General features: G+C 41.0%; 1 protein-coding gene and 1 long non-coding RNA gene across 3 annotated transcripts in view; one reads left to right on the forward strand and one right to left on the reverse strand.

The window, feature by feature from the left end:
* The window catches only part of LOC117351051, a 46,115-nt gene extending 45,437 nt beyond the window's left edge, over positions 1-678 (reverse strand). Inside the window, exon 1 of the long non-coding RNA XR_004537314.1 lies at positions 544-678. This is a non-coding gene — a long non-coding RNA (uncharacterized LOC117351051). The remainder of the gene's footprint in view (positions 1-543) is intronic.
* The window catches only part of LOC117351050 (inter-alpha-trypsin inhibitor heavy chain H4-like), a 141,717-nt gene that overhangs the window by 60,590 nt on the left and 64,723 nt on the right, over positions 1-16,404 (forward strand). For both annotated transcript variants that reach the window (XM_033925734.1, XM_033925735.1), the window contains exons 13-15: positions 2,801-2,955; positions 5,516-5,566; positions 15,846-15,887. In XM_033925734.1, the coding sequence (XP_033781625.1) occupies positions 2,801-2,955; positions 5,516-5,566; positions 15,846-15,887 (248 nt within the window). The remainder of the gene's footprint in view (positions 1-2,800; positions 2,956-5,515; positions 5,567-15,845; positions 15,888-16,404) is intronic.

Genomic DNA, 16,404 nt, shown 5'->3' on the forward strand with positions numbered 1-16,404 from the left:
GCTGCTTAATTATTTAGCTTATAGTCCTCGTGGGGGGCAATTCTATAACCGGACACCAGAAGTTGGGTGCCTAGACGCAGGCCAGTTAGGCCCGAATTCTGTAGATCATTGCTGTTGGCGGCGGTGGCCACCTTAAAAGCAGCCGCTGATTGCATGTCAATCATGCGAGGGCAACAGGTACAGAATCGTGCCTCCGTAGATGCTTTAGGTCGCCTAACACCACTTCTGGCATTAGCCACGTCCACAGTAGCATTAGGTGGCCTAAAGCGCCTATGGAAGCGCGATTCTGGCACCTGTAGGCGCTTTGAAACTCTGTTAAAACATAATTCAAGTTTCTTTATTTTTGATATACCGTCCATCAAAACACATGTCTAGACTGTGCATTATAAAAGATTATAGGAAACAATTAAAATAGGTAAATAAAAATAATAATTTATCAAATATTATCAAATAATCGTCATTGGATCTTTGTTTTGAAATATCTTATCTATTTTACTGCAATTTTTATTCAAATGTATAAATAAGTTATCTATTTCCACCTACCTGAATCATGCCGTGTTTTGGATCATGTTTCCAAAAGATTTTCCTCAGGGTTGAGGGTCACTCCACTATTCCTTCATGAGATTATTTTTCAACAAACGGAGAGCCGTTTCAGTTACTAGAAGTGGAAACCCATACAATGGCTTCTGCCTTGCTTCCTGTAGAGAGTCAAGAAATTCATAGTTAATCTGAAGCTTTTGGTTTTTTTGCTAATTGTTATTATATGTTGAATATCTCTGAATATTTACGCCATATCCATGGCAGGCATAAATGAGGCACTTGCACATTTAATTTACAGTTTTATGTATGGTATGTGCATAAGTGGGAGACATGCCCATGGCCTGCCTATGTTTCTCCCCCCTATGAATAGACCTTTGCATTTTCGTGCTAAGGCAGTTGCATATTAAAGTTATAGAATACTTCTGAACACATACCTAGCACATATTCATGTAACAGATGCACATATAAACACACAATCAAGTCCTGATTCTATAAAGTTAAGGTTACCAGAAGTCCGGATTTCCCTGGATATGTCCTCCTTTTGAGGACACGTCTGGGGGTCTGGATGGCTTTTCAAAACCCAGCACTTTGTCCAGGTTTTGAAAAGCCTCATCAAATCACGTCAGGCAGGGAGGAAATCTGTACATGCACGGATTTCCTTCCTGCCTGACAAGAGCATGCAGCGGGGGGCGGGCCTAGGGCAGGACTGAGGGGTGGGATCAGAGCATTACAGGGCAGGGATGGCTGGAACTGGACGGGCCTGGGAGTGGGTCTAGAGGTCCAGATTTTCCGACTGGAAAATCTAGCAACCCTATATAAAGTCTGCCTAAAGTTAGGCATCGATATAGGCACCGATTCTATAAAATTTAGGCACCCGTTATACAATCATACTTACCCCCTCTTCTACAAAGCCGCACGGTAATGGCCCCGATACCCATAGAGATTTAAAGGGCTGTGGGGCATATTTCAGGGGTTGACATTTAACTACACATTTACAAGGGTATCTTAAATAAAAAGGTACCCCCTATAAGCAAAACTCCAGGTTTTAATATTGAGACTTGTCTTCGTTTTTGAGTCTCACACAAAACATCTGGGAAAATCTGAGCTTTTAATCCCCAAAACGGTTTTGGAAGAACAACTTCATTATCCATTAAGTTTGGAGGGTAGAATGTCGACTACGCATGCTAGGATCGGAGCGTCAGTGATATCTGTGGCTGGCGTAGAACTAGGGAATGCCTTGCCTGGTATCCTGCGGTTTTGTGTGGGGAGGATGAATTTTAAGAAAATGCTGAAAACTCAATTGTTTGCCAATGCCTTCTTAAGCTAAGATGTATTTCAGTTGATAATCGCCTTTTAGAATTTTTCTGACATCGAAGTATGATTTAAAGTTTGTTTGTACTTCTGAATTGATCGAATTTGTGCTCTATCCCTATTATAACAGGGACGATTAACGATGTTGTCTTGACATGTCTATGTTATATATGAGAATTGGAGGGAAACAAGATTCTATGTATGTGATATGGAAACCGCATAGTTGTATGCGGTATATAAAATTTTAAATAAAAAAATAAAATTTATCAGGTAGAAGAGCAACCGAAGCTGCAAAAGTAGATGGTTCAGCAACTTCTTTATCGAATGTCTCTAATATAATTGAAATATCTAATAAATCTGTTTTTGGATTTTGATCACTACCTTGCTGATCCTGAAAATTTTTGGGGGGTAAATAAAAGACTACGGAGAAATAAGCCTATTATCGATTAAGTTTGACACCAATATCGGTGTCTCCCCTTTGGTGGCCTTTATAGAATCAGGGCCTCAGTACCTACATTTGCAGAACTTTATAGAACAAGAGGGTGGATGTTTACTAAGGCCCTCTTTTATTTAGCCGCGGTAGAGGTTTCTATTGCAGCTCGGGGCTCTAAATGCTCTAACGCTCATAGGAATTCTCTGAGCGTCAGAGCATTTAGTGCTCCGGGCTGCAATTGAAGCCTCTACCACAGTTTAGTAAAAGGGGGGGAGGAGGGGTAGTTGATGGTTCTTATGTACATGACAAACAACCATTCTCGTGAAAAGACAGGGGCTTAAGCAGTGACATATGGGCTTCAGGGGGTTGGTCTGCCCCAGGCACCTCTCACCCTCACTAGGCCACTTGATATCACTGGTTTGAGGCTTCAGGACTGCATTTTGTCACCCCTATATCAATGTTGGTCAATAATGTTGGAGATGTCAGGTGTCCCTATAAAAATCTTTCCTTCTTCAGTGTTTCTGCAAAAGGGGAAGAAACAACAAGTCTTCAAAATCAAACTCTGCAGCTGTCCTTGAAGTATGGCTTTGTCACCCCTCTCACCTCAATGGTTGTTACTAAACCAGATGATCAAGAAAAAATTCTTTTGGCAAACAAACCAGTGGAAGGAGGTAACCTTAAACATGACTAATGGGAAGCTATATTTCAGCAAATCATTCTCTTGCGATAACTTTTTTTCTTCTTCTTACTGTATAGAGATGTTGACAATTGATATTTTGGGTGAAATTCTATAAACAGTGGCTAGGTTAGGTGCTGCTAGGTGCGACATCTACCTGAAATCCGTATGCAACCTAATTGTATTTTAATTAGCTTCATTGGCAAGGTCTCTTTTTTTCTCCCAAATTTTTTGTGATAACTTTATACAGTCCTCTTGACCTAGGAGTCTAGCTCCTTGGTGGTTCAGTTTAACTTATGTCTAAATCAGTGTATCTCAAACTGTGTGCCTTCTGAGATTCCAAGTATGCCGCAGGAGGAGGAAGAGAGGCGCCTGCCAGCTGACTTCCCTACACGGTACAGCGCCAGCGCTGCCCAATTTGCCAGAGGCCTGCATGTTTTCCCCTTCTCTCTAGCGTCCTCCGGCTTCCCCCCCCCCCCGGCCTCCCGGTCTCACCATTAAAGCTAATTATTATTAAATAATTATTAAAAATAAGGCCTTGTGCTCTTTTGAGCGTACTTGGAAGTTGCTATTGGATGTTTCTGTAACCTCTTAAATCTGAATTGATTTCTTCCTTATGTATTTGGGTTTTCCTCATTTCTGTATATTACCCATGCCTTTCCTAGTCTGCAATCTCACTGTTATGGAAGCCCTACTGTACGTTTGCATCGGGTTTTCTTGCACCTCTGTATTTTTTCCTATATTGTTCTTGTACATTGCTCTTTTGTACTTTTTTGAAATAATAAAACTTTATTGAACTTAAAAAAAAAAGCTAATTATAGCAGCTTGCAGAGGATCAATATAGTGATTGAATGTGTCAGTTTTGAGAATTTATATCTGCTGTGTATATTATATGTATATGGAAAATGAATGGAAAAAATTGCATTACAATTAGTAAAGGGGATGGGATCTGGGGCAGAGCTTGGTTGAGCTTAGGGAGGTCTGTGGTTGGGGTACTCAGTTGATATTTGTTAGACTTAGGGGGTACTTAGCTTGAAGTAGTTGAGAAACACTGCTGTAGGCAATCAGCTGGTGCCAGTGCCTCTCCCTCTCTCTGGCCCTCTTCCCTACTGGCACCCCCTGGAGGGCCCATCTGGAGGCGTCTGCGCATGCGCGGATGTCAACGTGATGATGTCACACGTGCATATAATGTCATCACGGCAACGTACGCACACTTCCGGGTGCCTCGAGCCGTAGCCACTACTTTTAGTGTGTCCCGGCTCGAGAAAGTTTGAGAGACACTGGTCTACATATTTCTATCTTATTACCCCCCCCCTTTTTTACAAAACCATAGCACGATTTTTAGCCTAGTTACAGTGGTAACAGCTCATAGAAATTCTATGAGCGACAGAGCTATTATCGGCGTAGCCAATGCTACAAACTGCGCTAGGTTTTGTAAAAGGGGGGAATAGTTTGTGATGACATATTCCATACTGGGCGAAGGTGTTTTCTGTGTTCTGTGTGTTCGAAAGACATGGTTCTCTGTTAGCATTGACTGTGCAGGATCAATCTGTACTGGTGACCCATCAAATACACACAAGACAAAAGCGCTCAGTCAACTATGCGCAGACAATTGCGCACAAGATAATTATGTGGAAGACAAATGCGCGATGGACACATGAGCGCCAGACACATGCGCGTGATGGTTATATGTGGTGCATGCGCATGATCACAAAAAGAGCCAACATATGTGCTTTTCTGGTGCATGCGAATGACCCCTAAAAACGGACGTAAATGTGCATGGGCGCAATGCACCTGTGGCTGATGCGCATGCCCAGGAAAGTGGTATTACGTGAGCACGCCACGCATTACGTACACACGTAACGTGGTGATCCAACCCCACAGGGAAAGAGACAGGATACCAGCAAAGATTATTCCTGATTAGAAAGTAAAGGGTACATGCTGGAAAAGCCTGCAAGATGAGCTTATGAAATAAGTTATGTCCCGTCCAAATTTATATCTCTTGCGCGCATTTGCCTGGCACGCATATGCTGTGCATGCAATTATCCTGCATGCAATTTTTCATACGCGCAATTGACCTGCGTGCAATTGTTGGCGTGTATTTGACTACGTGCAGTTGATGATGTACCATCTGTACTAGTCTGGCTTCTTTAGTTTTACATCCTGATGACTTTTCAAAAACCCAGCACCTCATCAGGGTTTTGAAACGCTTCCTCTTCAGATCGCATCGGAAGGGGGCATCCGCGCATACATGGATGCAACGTGGTGGCACGTGTGCAGATGCCCTACCAACCGATGAAAACAGGCTGAGGGGGGTGAGGCTGGCGCGTGGTGTGGTGTGGGCGTAACGGGATGGGGCTCGGTAGAACTGGGCGGGTCTGCGGGTCCAGATTTTACGCAAATAAAATCTGGTAACCCTAAGGGCTCCTTAAACTGTGTGTGCCATTTTTGGTATGAGATGGAATCTCCAGGGTTCTGGTTTAGGACCCACCCTGCCTCAGTAGAAACCAAATCACTTATAGTTTTTTAAAACTCTCACTTGTCTTTACTTTCAGAAAAGGAGAACTTTCCTGGAAGCGCTCTGATTCTACATAGACACGCTAAACGTAAGTGAGCATTTCTTGGTGGGAAATTGGGTGACTTAAAGCTTGTGGGTTAATTGATAAACTGTTTTAATCTCTGTTTTAGTTAGCACTATATTGAATTTGTTTCTAGAGAAATAGTCTTTTCCTGCTGGCCATTCCTCTCTGTATGCACATTCTGACATCTGATGTTTTTTCTACCTGTTTGGCCGCTTTCTCATCATCATATACACTCATCCCCCAAGCCCCACAGTACCTCACTCCCTTCCATACTGTTTCACAGCTCAATTTCATAAACCTGCATTTTTATTGTATATATTTAATAGATTTCTCAACCGCCTATTCCTAGGTGGCTTTACAAATAGCAACATACAGAAATAAAAACATACTGAAAACCAAAATTTATACATAGAAACATGACGGCAGATAAAGGCCAATCTAGTCTGCCCATCCGCAGTAACCATTATTTCTCTCTCTCTCCGAGACAACCCACTTGCCTATCCCAGGCCCTTTTGAATTCAGACACAGTCTCTGTCTCCACCATCTCTTCCAGGAGACTGTTCCTTGCATCTACCTCCCTTTCTGTAAAAAATATTTCCTTAGATTACTCCAGAGTCTATCACCTCTTAACTTCATCCTATGTCCTCTCATTGTAGAGTTTCCTTTCAAATGAAAGAGACTCGACTCATGCACATTTACATTACATAGGTATTTAAACATCTCTCTCATATGTCCCCTCTCCTGCCTCTCCTCCAAAGTATACTGATTGAGATTTTTAAGTCTGTCCCCATAAGCCTTATCATGAAGGTCACACACCAAACATTTCAAATCATTCAATAAAAACAATTAATTTGCAGTGCTCAATTATGTGTCAATGCATTAACTCTTAACTGCCAAATTTTAGGCCATTCTTCTGGCTTCTCTAAATCTCTCACGAAAAAAAAAAAAGAAGAAAGATTGGTAAAGAATTCAGAGTTTTTAACAAGACATGGATTTCTAAGTATAGGAACATAAGAACTGCCATCTCTGGATCAGAACTTAGGTCCATCAAGTCCGGTGATCTGCTCACGCGGAGGCCCAGCCAGGTGTAACCTGGCTAAAACTTAAGTCACCCGTATCCTTCTATGCATCTTACGAGGAGATGTGCATCTAACTTGCCCTTAAATCCTAGAACGGTGGATTCCACAGCAATTTCCACCGGGAGAGCGTTCCAGGTGTCCACCACTCACTGTGTGAAGCAGAACTTCCTGGCATTTGTCCTGGGCTTGTCCCCCCTCAGCTTCAGTCCATGACCTCTTGTCCTAGTCACATTTGACATCGTAAATAACTTTTTATCCTGCTCTATTTTGTCGATTCCTTTTATTATTTTGAAAGTCTCAATCAGATCCCCTCGCAGTCTCCTCTTCTCAAGGGAGAACAGTCCCAGTTTTCTAAGTCGTTCCTTGTAGCTCAAGTTCTCCATACCTTTTACTAGCTTTGTTGCTCGCCTCTGCACCCTCTCCAGCAGTTTTAATATCCTTCTTTAGGTAGGGAGACCAGTGTTGGACACAATATTCCACGTGTGGTCTGACCATTGCTCTATAAAGTGGCATTATGACCCTCTCCAATCTACTCGTGATTCGCTTCTTTATCATGCCCAACATTCTATTTGCTTTCTTTGCCGCCGCCGCACATTGTGCTGACAGTTTCAGGGTCCTATCTATCAGTACACCCAATACACTGAAGTCAACAATAAAGCCATGTGCTTAGTTTGTGGAGAAGAGATTGATGTGTTTAAGGATTACAATCTGAATTGCTATTACAAGACTAAACACGCAGTGAAATATAAGAACTGACTGAGGCAGAGCGGGCATAGACATCTGAAGCTTTGCCAGATAAGCTGCTAAAGCAACAAGGAGTTTTTACCAATGATATAATTAATATTGGTGTTTTAACTATGTCTATGTTACATTTTTATAGCCTAATTTTAATATCTACCAGCAGCTAATCAAAACCATACAATTTATTGCTTTTAATACTGCTACTAATGACTGGGGAGTCAATTCAGAGCGGTCTATATGAGCCTCTGCAAAGGTGCTATACAATACATGAGCTTCTGTAAAGCTGTTAAGATAAATTAGCTTCTGTAGAGATGTTACTATAAGGAGTTGTGAGGTGTTACAATACATGGGCTCTATACTGAAATACACGGAACTCTATGATCCGCTTTGTCATGGACACGGGGGCAAAACATCGACCATGGCACTGAACTTCTGAAAAGGGAATTACGAAGGGATGAAACTCATGGTGGAGAAGAAGATTAAGAAGAGGATAAGCACTGTAAAAACGCTAAAGCAAGCATGGTCACTTTTCAAGGACATGATCACCGAGGCGCAAAATCTATATATATCGCGTTTCACCAAGGGATCCAAGAGGAAAAAGAACAAGGAACCGGTGTGGCTCACTGTAGTGGTGAAGGAAGCGATCAGAGACAAGAAGACTTCGTTTAAGCAATGGAAAAGGTAAAAAACAGATGAAAACCAGAAAAAGCACAAACAACATCAAAGCAGAAAGAAGGCGGAAAGAAGGGCCAAAAGAGACTATGAGGAAAAAATAGCCAAGGAGGCAAAAAACTTCAAGCCGTTCTTTCGATATATTAAGGGGAAACAACCTGCGAAGGAAGCAGTGGGGCCGTTGGATGACCATGGAATAAAGAGATTGCTAAAGGAGGACAAAGCCATCGCCTACAAAATGAACACATTTTTTGCGTCTGTATTTACTGAAGAGGATATACACAACATACCGGAAGCTGACAGGCTATACGCAGGAAACGAAGACAGGAAACTGACAGGATTGACGGTCAGCCTGGAAGAGGTATGCAGGCAGATTGATAGGCTTAAAAATGATAAATCCAAGGGTAATCAAGGAACTGAAAGGGGCTATAGCTGAACTTCTTCAACTAATAGCCAATCTGTCGATCAAATCGGGAAGGATTCCGGAAGACTGGGAAGTGGCGAATGTCACACCAATCTTCAAGAAAGGTTCAAGGGGAAATCCTGGAAACTACAGACCGGTGAGAAGATGGTAGAGGCGCTGATAAAGGACCACATTATTGATCACCTTGATGGACACAATCTGAAGAGGAACAGCCAGCACGGATTCAGCAAGATCTTGCTTGACGAACTTGCTGCACTTCTTCGAGGGAGTAAACAGGCAGATAGACAAGGGCGAGCCAGTTGACATTGTATATCTGGATTTTCAGAAGGTGTTCAACAAGGTCCTGCTAGAACGACTACTTCGAAAAATTGTGAGCCATGGAATCGAGGATGAAATACTCATGTGGATTAAAAACTGGTTGGCAGATAGGAAAGAGAGAGTGGGGGTAAATGGACAATACTCGGACTGGAAAAGCGTCATGAGTGGAGTGCCGCAGGGTTCGGTACTTGAACCCATGCTCTTCAACATATTTATAAACGACCTGTAAATTGATACGACGAGCGAAGTGATTAAATTTGTGGACGATACGAAGTTATTCAGAGTGGTGAAGACGCAGAAGGATTGTGAAGACCTGCAACATGACATAAACACGCTCGAGAAATGGGCTGTGACATGGCAAATGAGGTTTAATGTGGATAAGTGTAAGGTGATGCATGTCGGTAACAAAAATCTTATACACGGTGCGGTACTCAGAGAGACCCCCCAGGAAAGAGACCTGGGAGTACTGGTCAACAAGTCGATGAAGCCGTCCGTACAATGTGTGGCGGCTGTGAAAAGGGCAAACAGAATGTTAGGAATGATTAAGAAGGGGATCACAAGCAGGTCAGAGAAGGTTATCATGCCACTATACTGGGCCATGGCACACCACCACCTGGAATAATGCATCCAGCACTGGTCGCTGTACATGAAGAAGGACACAGTACTACTCAAATGGGTCCAGAGAAGAGTGACTAAAATGGTTAAGGGGCTGGAGGAGCTGCCGTACAGTGAGAGATTAGAGAAACTTGGCCTCTTCTCCCTTGAAAAGAGGAGGCTGAGAGAGGACATGATCGAAACATTCAAGATAATGAAAGGAATAGACTTAGTAGATAGAGACAGGTTGTTCACCCTCTCCAAGGTAGAGAGAACGAGAGGGCACTCTCTAAAGTTAAAAGGGGAAAGATTCCGTACAAACGTAAGGAATTTCTTCTTCACCTAGAGAGTGGTGGAAAACTGGAACGATGTTATAGGGGAAAACACTCTCCAGGGATTCAAGATAAAGCTAGACAAGTTCCTGCTGAACCAGAACGTATGTAGGTAAAGCTAGTCTCAGTTAGGGCACTGGCCTTTGACCTAAGGGCCGCCACGTGAACGGACTGCTGGGCCCGATGAGCCACTGCCATAATCCATCATTCTACTTATATGCACAGGTTTATACCAAATCAGAGAGTGGTGGAAAACTGGAACAATGTTATAGGGGAAAACACTCTCCAGGGATTCAAGATAAAGCTAGACAAGTTTCTGCTGAACCAGAACGTATGTAGGTAAAGCTAGTCTCAGTTAGGGCACTGGCCTTTGACCTTAGGGCCGCCACGTGAGCGGACTGCTGGGCCCGATGAGCCACTGCCATAATCCATCATTCTACTTATGTGCACATGTTTGTACCAAATCAGTTGTCCTATGTATATGCTATACACTTTTTTTTTTTTTTTTACATACACCTCTTAAGGAGGTGTAAATATAATCTAGTTACCAGATGCTAGGGTCAACCTTGGGAGTTAGCACTCAAGAAATAGATCTGGGTGTCATCATGGACAATACGCTGAAACATTCTGCCCAATGTGTAGTGGCAGCCAAGAAAGCAAACAAGATGCTGGGAATTATTGAAAAAGGGATGGTTAACAAGACTAAGAATGTTATAATACCCCTGTATCGCTCCTTGGTGCGACCTCATCTGGAGTACTGCATTCAATTCTGGTCTCCTTATCTCAAGAAAGATATTGTGGCGCTAGAAAAGGTTCAAAGAAGAGTGACAAAGATGGTAAAGGGGATGGAACTCCTCTTGTATGAGGAAAGACTAAAACGTTTAGGGCTCTTCAGCTTGAAAAAGAGACGGCTGAAGGGAGATATGATTCAAGTATACAAAATCCTGGGTAGAGTAGAATGGGTATAAGTGGATCGATTTTTCACTCTGTCAAAAATTACAAAGACTAGGGGACACTTGATGAAGTTACACGGAAATACTTTTAAAACCAACAGGAGGAAATTTTTTTTCACTCAGAGAATAGTTAAGCTCTGGAACGTGTTGCCAGAGGATGTGTGGAAAGAGCAGACAGCATTGCTGGTTTTAAGAAAGGTTTGGACAAATTCCTGGAGGAAAAGTCCATAGTCTGCTGTCGAGACAGACATGGGGAAAGCCACTGCTTGCCCTGGATCGGTGGCATGGAATGCTGCTACGATTTGGGTTTTTGCCAGGTACTTCTAACTTGGATTGGCCTCCATGAAGATGAAATACTGGGCTAGATTGGTCATTGGTCTGATCCAGTAAGGCTATTCTTATGTTCTTAATGTGGAGCAGAATCGAGTACAGCCTATTGGTCCTGCCCTCCAAAAAAGTCCCAGTTTCTCATAAAGCCCATAGGGAAAATGAATTGCCCACCCCTGCCCTAGATCACCATAGATGGTTCTCAGATAAGTTCCAGGGATTTTTGGAGGTCAGGTGGGTGGGGAGAGAATTGGATTGATTTTAGGGAAGGGCTGTCAGAAGGGGTAGGAAGTGCTGTCAATAGAATACTCAGGTGGGAGGAGTTGGCAATGGAAGGATCTGATTTGGAGGGATCTCGATTGATTGGGGAGGGTCTGATGTGGGGGGTCTGGATAAGGTAGGAGCTGGATTAGGGTAAAGGGCTCTAATGGCAAGGATTACATCACGTAGGTTGGCTGCTGGGTCTGACACCATACTATCTGCCACTGCATGAAACTAGGTGTCTATGTGATAAGTGTCAGCCCAGTGTGGTAAATTCAAAGCACATGCCTATCATATCCCCCTGCATTTACCACAGAGACTTTGCACCTACTGTGCTTTAACTACTGAACCTAATATATGGTATGTGCAAAAACTTACTGCTGTTAGTACAAAGGCCCCTTTGTTACCGTATATACGGGAATATAATAATAATAATAACTTTATTCTTCTATACCGCCACAATCTTGCAACTTCTAGGCGGTTTACAATCAAGGAAGCTGAACGTTCAGCGAGTTACAGTATGCAGATGATCAGAGGAAATACAGAGTGCAGAAATTTTAAGAAAGTAAAAATATAAATATACAGCTTGCTGAGCGAGAATATAGGTTATACAGTTTGCTAAGAAATTTCCGAGTGGACCTGTTAGGAAAAGGTAAGGCATTTCAAAAAAATACAGCGAAAAATTACAATATGATAATAACAGTTTATATGAATCGTTGAACCATGAAGTTCTATGCGAACTTATGAGGGGAGAGGGAATGGATAAGATATTGGGAGGACCTTTATTGTGGAGAGAGAGAAGTGCGGGTCAGTTGTCTAGGTATTTCAGGAACAGGTATGTTTTTAGGCGCTTCCTGAATTCCTCAAAAGTGGTGGGTGAAAGCAATTAATCTAGGTCTTTACCCCATAGGGCAGCTTGGTGTGAGAGAAGGTATTCATGGTGTTTTTTTCAGTTTGCAACCTCTAACTGGAGGGGAAACGAAGTTTGAATGTGTGCTTCTCTTGTGTCTGTTGGTGGAAAAGGAGAAAAGGTCTGTTATATATTTGGGGGCTAGTCCATATAGTACTTTGAAGCAGAGGCAGGCGAATTTAAACTTTACGCGTGCTTCTGTCGGCAGCCAGTGCAACTGCCGGTAATAAGGTGTCACGTGGTCGAATTTCTTCAGCCCGAAGATAAGTCTGACCTCTGCATTTTGCATTATTTGAAGACGTCGCATATTCTTTTGGGAGATTGCTAAATAGGCGATGTTGCAGTAGTCAAGTTGACTTAGTATGAGGGATTGCACTAGGATTCTGAATGCTGACGTATCGAAATATGATTTAATGGATCTAAGTTTCCAGAGAGTGAAAAAACCCTTTCTGATTATGGAGTCCACCTGGTCTTTCATGGTTAAGCATTGATCCAGAGTTACACCCAATATCTTCATGGTGGGCTGAATGGGGTAACTAAGTTCGTTGATGCTTAGTGGGGTTTTGTTGTAAAGCGGGTGTGGAGAGGCAACAAAAATTTTGTTTTTTCTGGATTGAGTTTGAGCTTGAAATCTGTCATCCATTGTTCCATCTCATTTATGGCATCTGATGCCTTGGGAATGGTTTCCGATATAGAGTTAGCAAATGAGATGATGATCGTGAAATCATCTGCGTAATATAAGCCGAAGTAATCTTTTTCCCCCATAAACCCAGGGAGGGGGTGGGGAGGAGTGTTAATATTCAAGTGCAGTGCCTTGTTAGGCTCTGCACTCTGTTCCAAGTTTTAAGTTCAAATTTCAAGTTTTTATTTATATTTGATGAATCGCTTATTCAAGTTACTAAGCGATTTACAGCTTCATAAAACAGGTTTATATAAGTAAACAAAATAACTTAAAACTAATACTTAGGAGACATACACGAAATGTGAAGGATAGGATGGCAAAGTTATATCTTCATAGTTTAAGAAAAGAGACAAAACAAGGGATGAAACAATGGGGTGGGATAATAAAAATGAACCCTAATTTTTGCTTCAAAAGAAAAGAAAGTTAGAGGTTGAATGCGTCTTTAAAAAGATAACTTTTTAGAAGTTTTTTGAATTGACTGAGATCTTTTTCTTCTCTGATATATTGGGGAAGGGCATTCCACAGTTGGGGGGCCATTACTGAAAACATATTGTGTCTTCTAGTGCCAATGATTTTTAATGAAGGGACCATTAGGAGTTTTTGGTCCGTCGATCGAAGTGTTGTGAGGGATAAGCATTCGATTAATGAATTGTGGTTCTTTGAAAATTAAGGTTTTGTATGCTAGAAGTAATATTTTGAAAGTAATACGTTGACTAATTGGGAGACAATGGGAGCTAATCAGTAGGGGGGTGACGATCATATTTTTTTACCATTGTGTTATGAGTTTGACAGTTGTGTTTTGTATTATTTGAAGGCGTCTTTTTTCCTTTTGTGTAATATTTTTTTTTTTTTAAATAAATATTTTTTATTCTTTTTTTAAATTCTTACATCAAGTGAAATACATGTAATACATTCAATTATGAAAAAACACTTGAAATTATTATTAAATGTTCTTACAATGTGAATTAAATAAACCCTTTATCAGAATTTTATATCATATTAATATTACAATAGTTTTCCCTTCCTACCCCTTCTATATGTTCTATACATGTGTTATTATATCTGATCAGTAGAATAATTTGTCAATGGTCCCCATATTTTATTAAATTTTTTAATATAACCTTGTTGTAATGCCAATACTTTTTCCATTTTATATATATGACAAATTGAATTCCACCAAAAAGTGTAATTCAATTTAGTGTAATCCTTCCAGTTCTGAGTAATTTGCTGTATGGCGACCCCTGTTAAAATTAATAAAAGTTTATTATTATTAGCTGAAATCGGACTTTGTGTTCTCATTGCTGTTCCAAATAATATTGTATCATATGATAGTCCAACATGATTTTCTAATAAATTATTAATTTGGGGCCAAATTAATTTCCAAAAGGAATTAATGCAGGGACAAAAGAATAGTAAATGGTCCAATGTCCCCACTTCTATCCTACAATGCCAGCATCTATTAGATCTATTACTATCTAATTTTTGTAATCTCGTAATTTGTGTAATATTGATTAGTAAAGAGTTGCAATAGTCGAGTTTGGCAATGATCAGAGAAATTATATTATATGAATTAATATATTGATCGATTTAGGTTCAAGAAATTTTGAAATTGAACGTATCATACGTAGTTTGTAAAAACAGAGTTTGACTGTATTGCTTATGTGATCGTGAAACGAGAGATTATCATCGATGACAACACCTAATATTTTTATGGAAGTCACTGACTCTAAGTGGAAATTTTTAATGGAAAATGGGATACTCAAATGTATGTCTTTTTTCCAAGGAAAAAGCAATGATTTTGGTTTTTGGATGTTTAAGGCTAGTTTGTTAGAGCAGAGCCAATTTTGTATTATTTCTAGTTTCTTATTGATTTCGTATACTTCCTCTATGTTCTCCGGATTTAATGGGTGTAAAAGTTGAATATCGTCGGCGTATGTGTATGTGGTGAAACCTATTGATTGGCAAATGCTCAGTAGTGGTGATAGAAAAATATTAAACAATAAAGGGGAGAGGATGGAACCTTGCGGTATACCATATGTTAAGGAGTAAGCTTCAGAAATTGTATCATTGTATTTAACCATGTATGAACGGCTGGTAAGAAATGAGAAGAACCAGTCTAAAATTTGATCCGCAACGTCTATAGCTTGTAACCTTTTGAATAGTAGATCGTGATCAATTGTGTCAAAGGCAGCGGATAAGTCTAATGAAAAAATAATTACGGATTTGTGATGATCTAAATAATAATGTGTATTCGTTATCAATCCTAACAGTGAGTATTCTGTGTTATGATATTTCCTGAATCCCGTCTGGTTCGGATGAAGTACGTTTGTGGATTCGACAAAATCGGAGAGTTGTTTCCATTAATTTGGCTAGGAATGGTATATTGGCAATGGGATGATAATTCGATATTTCATCCAGCCCCCTCACTCCCTCCCTCCCCCTGCCAGTCTCTGCACCCAGCTCCTTTCATTCCCTGCCAAGTTCTGTACCCCTCCCCCCACCCCTATGCCTTGCAGGCCTCTCCACTGGGCCTACTGTGAGACCTGATGGTCCAGCGGTGTCCGGGACAGGAGGAATCCCTCTCGCCTCCTGTCCCAGCTGATTCCAATTATTTTTATCTCCCTCTTGCCTCCCCCTGGTGGTCCAGCAGTGTATCGCAGCAGGAGCAACCTTCCTTCACTCCTGCCTGTCCAGAGCCATGATTGGTTGCCGTGATAATGAATATGACCGTTGGGCAGACTGGTCTTTATCTGCCGCCATTTACCATGTTACTATGTAATTGTGTTTTTCTTTTAGCTTGCCAATGCTCCCTGGCTCCCCACAGCAGGTATTTTGCAAAATAAGAATTGCAGATTAGATGAAATGCCTCAACAAGAAATAATGTGAAGAATCTTGCTGGCACTGCTGCCTTAGGATATGTGTGTGCACTTTTTAAATTGTAATCAAGATATTGTCTAATGAGGAGCAGCTTTACAGGAAAACAACTAATAACTGCACATTTTATTATTAGAGAAATCAAGCTCGCAGAAGATAAAACTCAGTAGGTTGGTTGGTAAGTAGTACAAATCTGTTTCTTCATCATTATAATCAAGTGGGGAAAAATGTGTCATGTGCAAAATATAACATCCAAACATGAGAAAAGGTAGTATATTTACATGCCAACTGGATAGCTAAATGTATAGAATACTTACTTTTTACTGCTGCGGAATCTGGGCTCCTTCCAATTATTCCGAAAGCATCTGAAAACCTGGCTTTTCTCTAAAATATAAAGCTCACTACCCTCTTTATAACCACTAATTCTTATTATGTTTTCCCCTCATTTATTAAAGTACAATATACAAACTTAAAGTTTAGTTTAGTTTACTTTACATTACATTACAGATTTCTATTCCGCCATTACCTTTCGGTTCAAAACGGATTACAAAAAGAGTTATGGAAGAAGGGTTACAACGTTAGATCAGAGAAGGTTTCCAAGAGAGGGAAAAGTAGGATCTGGGGTTAGGGAGGGGATGGTAAGAGGGGGGTTAAGCTTTATTATGGTATTAAGCTTTATTAAGGGATTTCTTGAA

This window comes from Geotrypetes seraphini, chromosome 17, assembly GCF_902459505.1.
Source record: "Geotrypetes seraphini chromosome 17, aGeoSer1.1, whole genome shotgun sequence".
Lineage (NCBI taxonomy): Eukaryota > Metazoa > Chordata > Amphibia > Gymnophiona > Dermophiidae > Geotrypetes > Geotrypetes seraphini.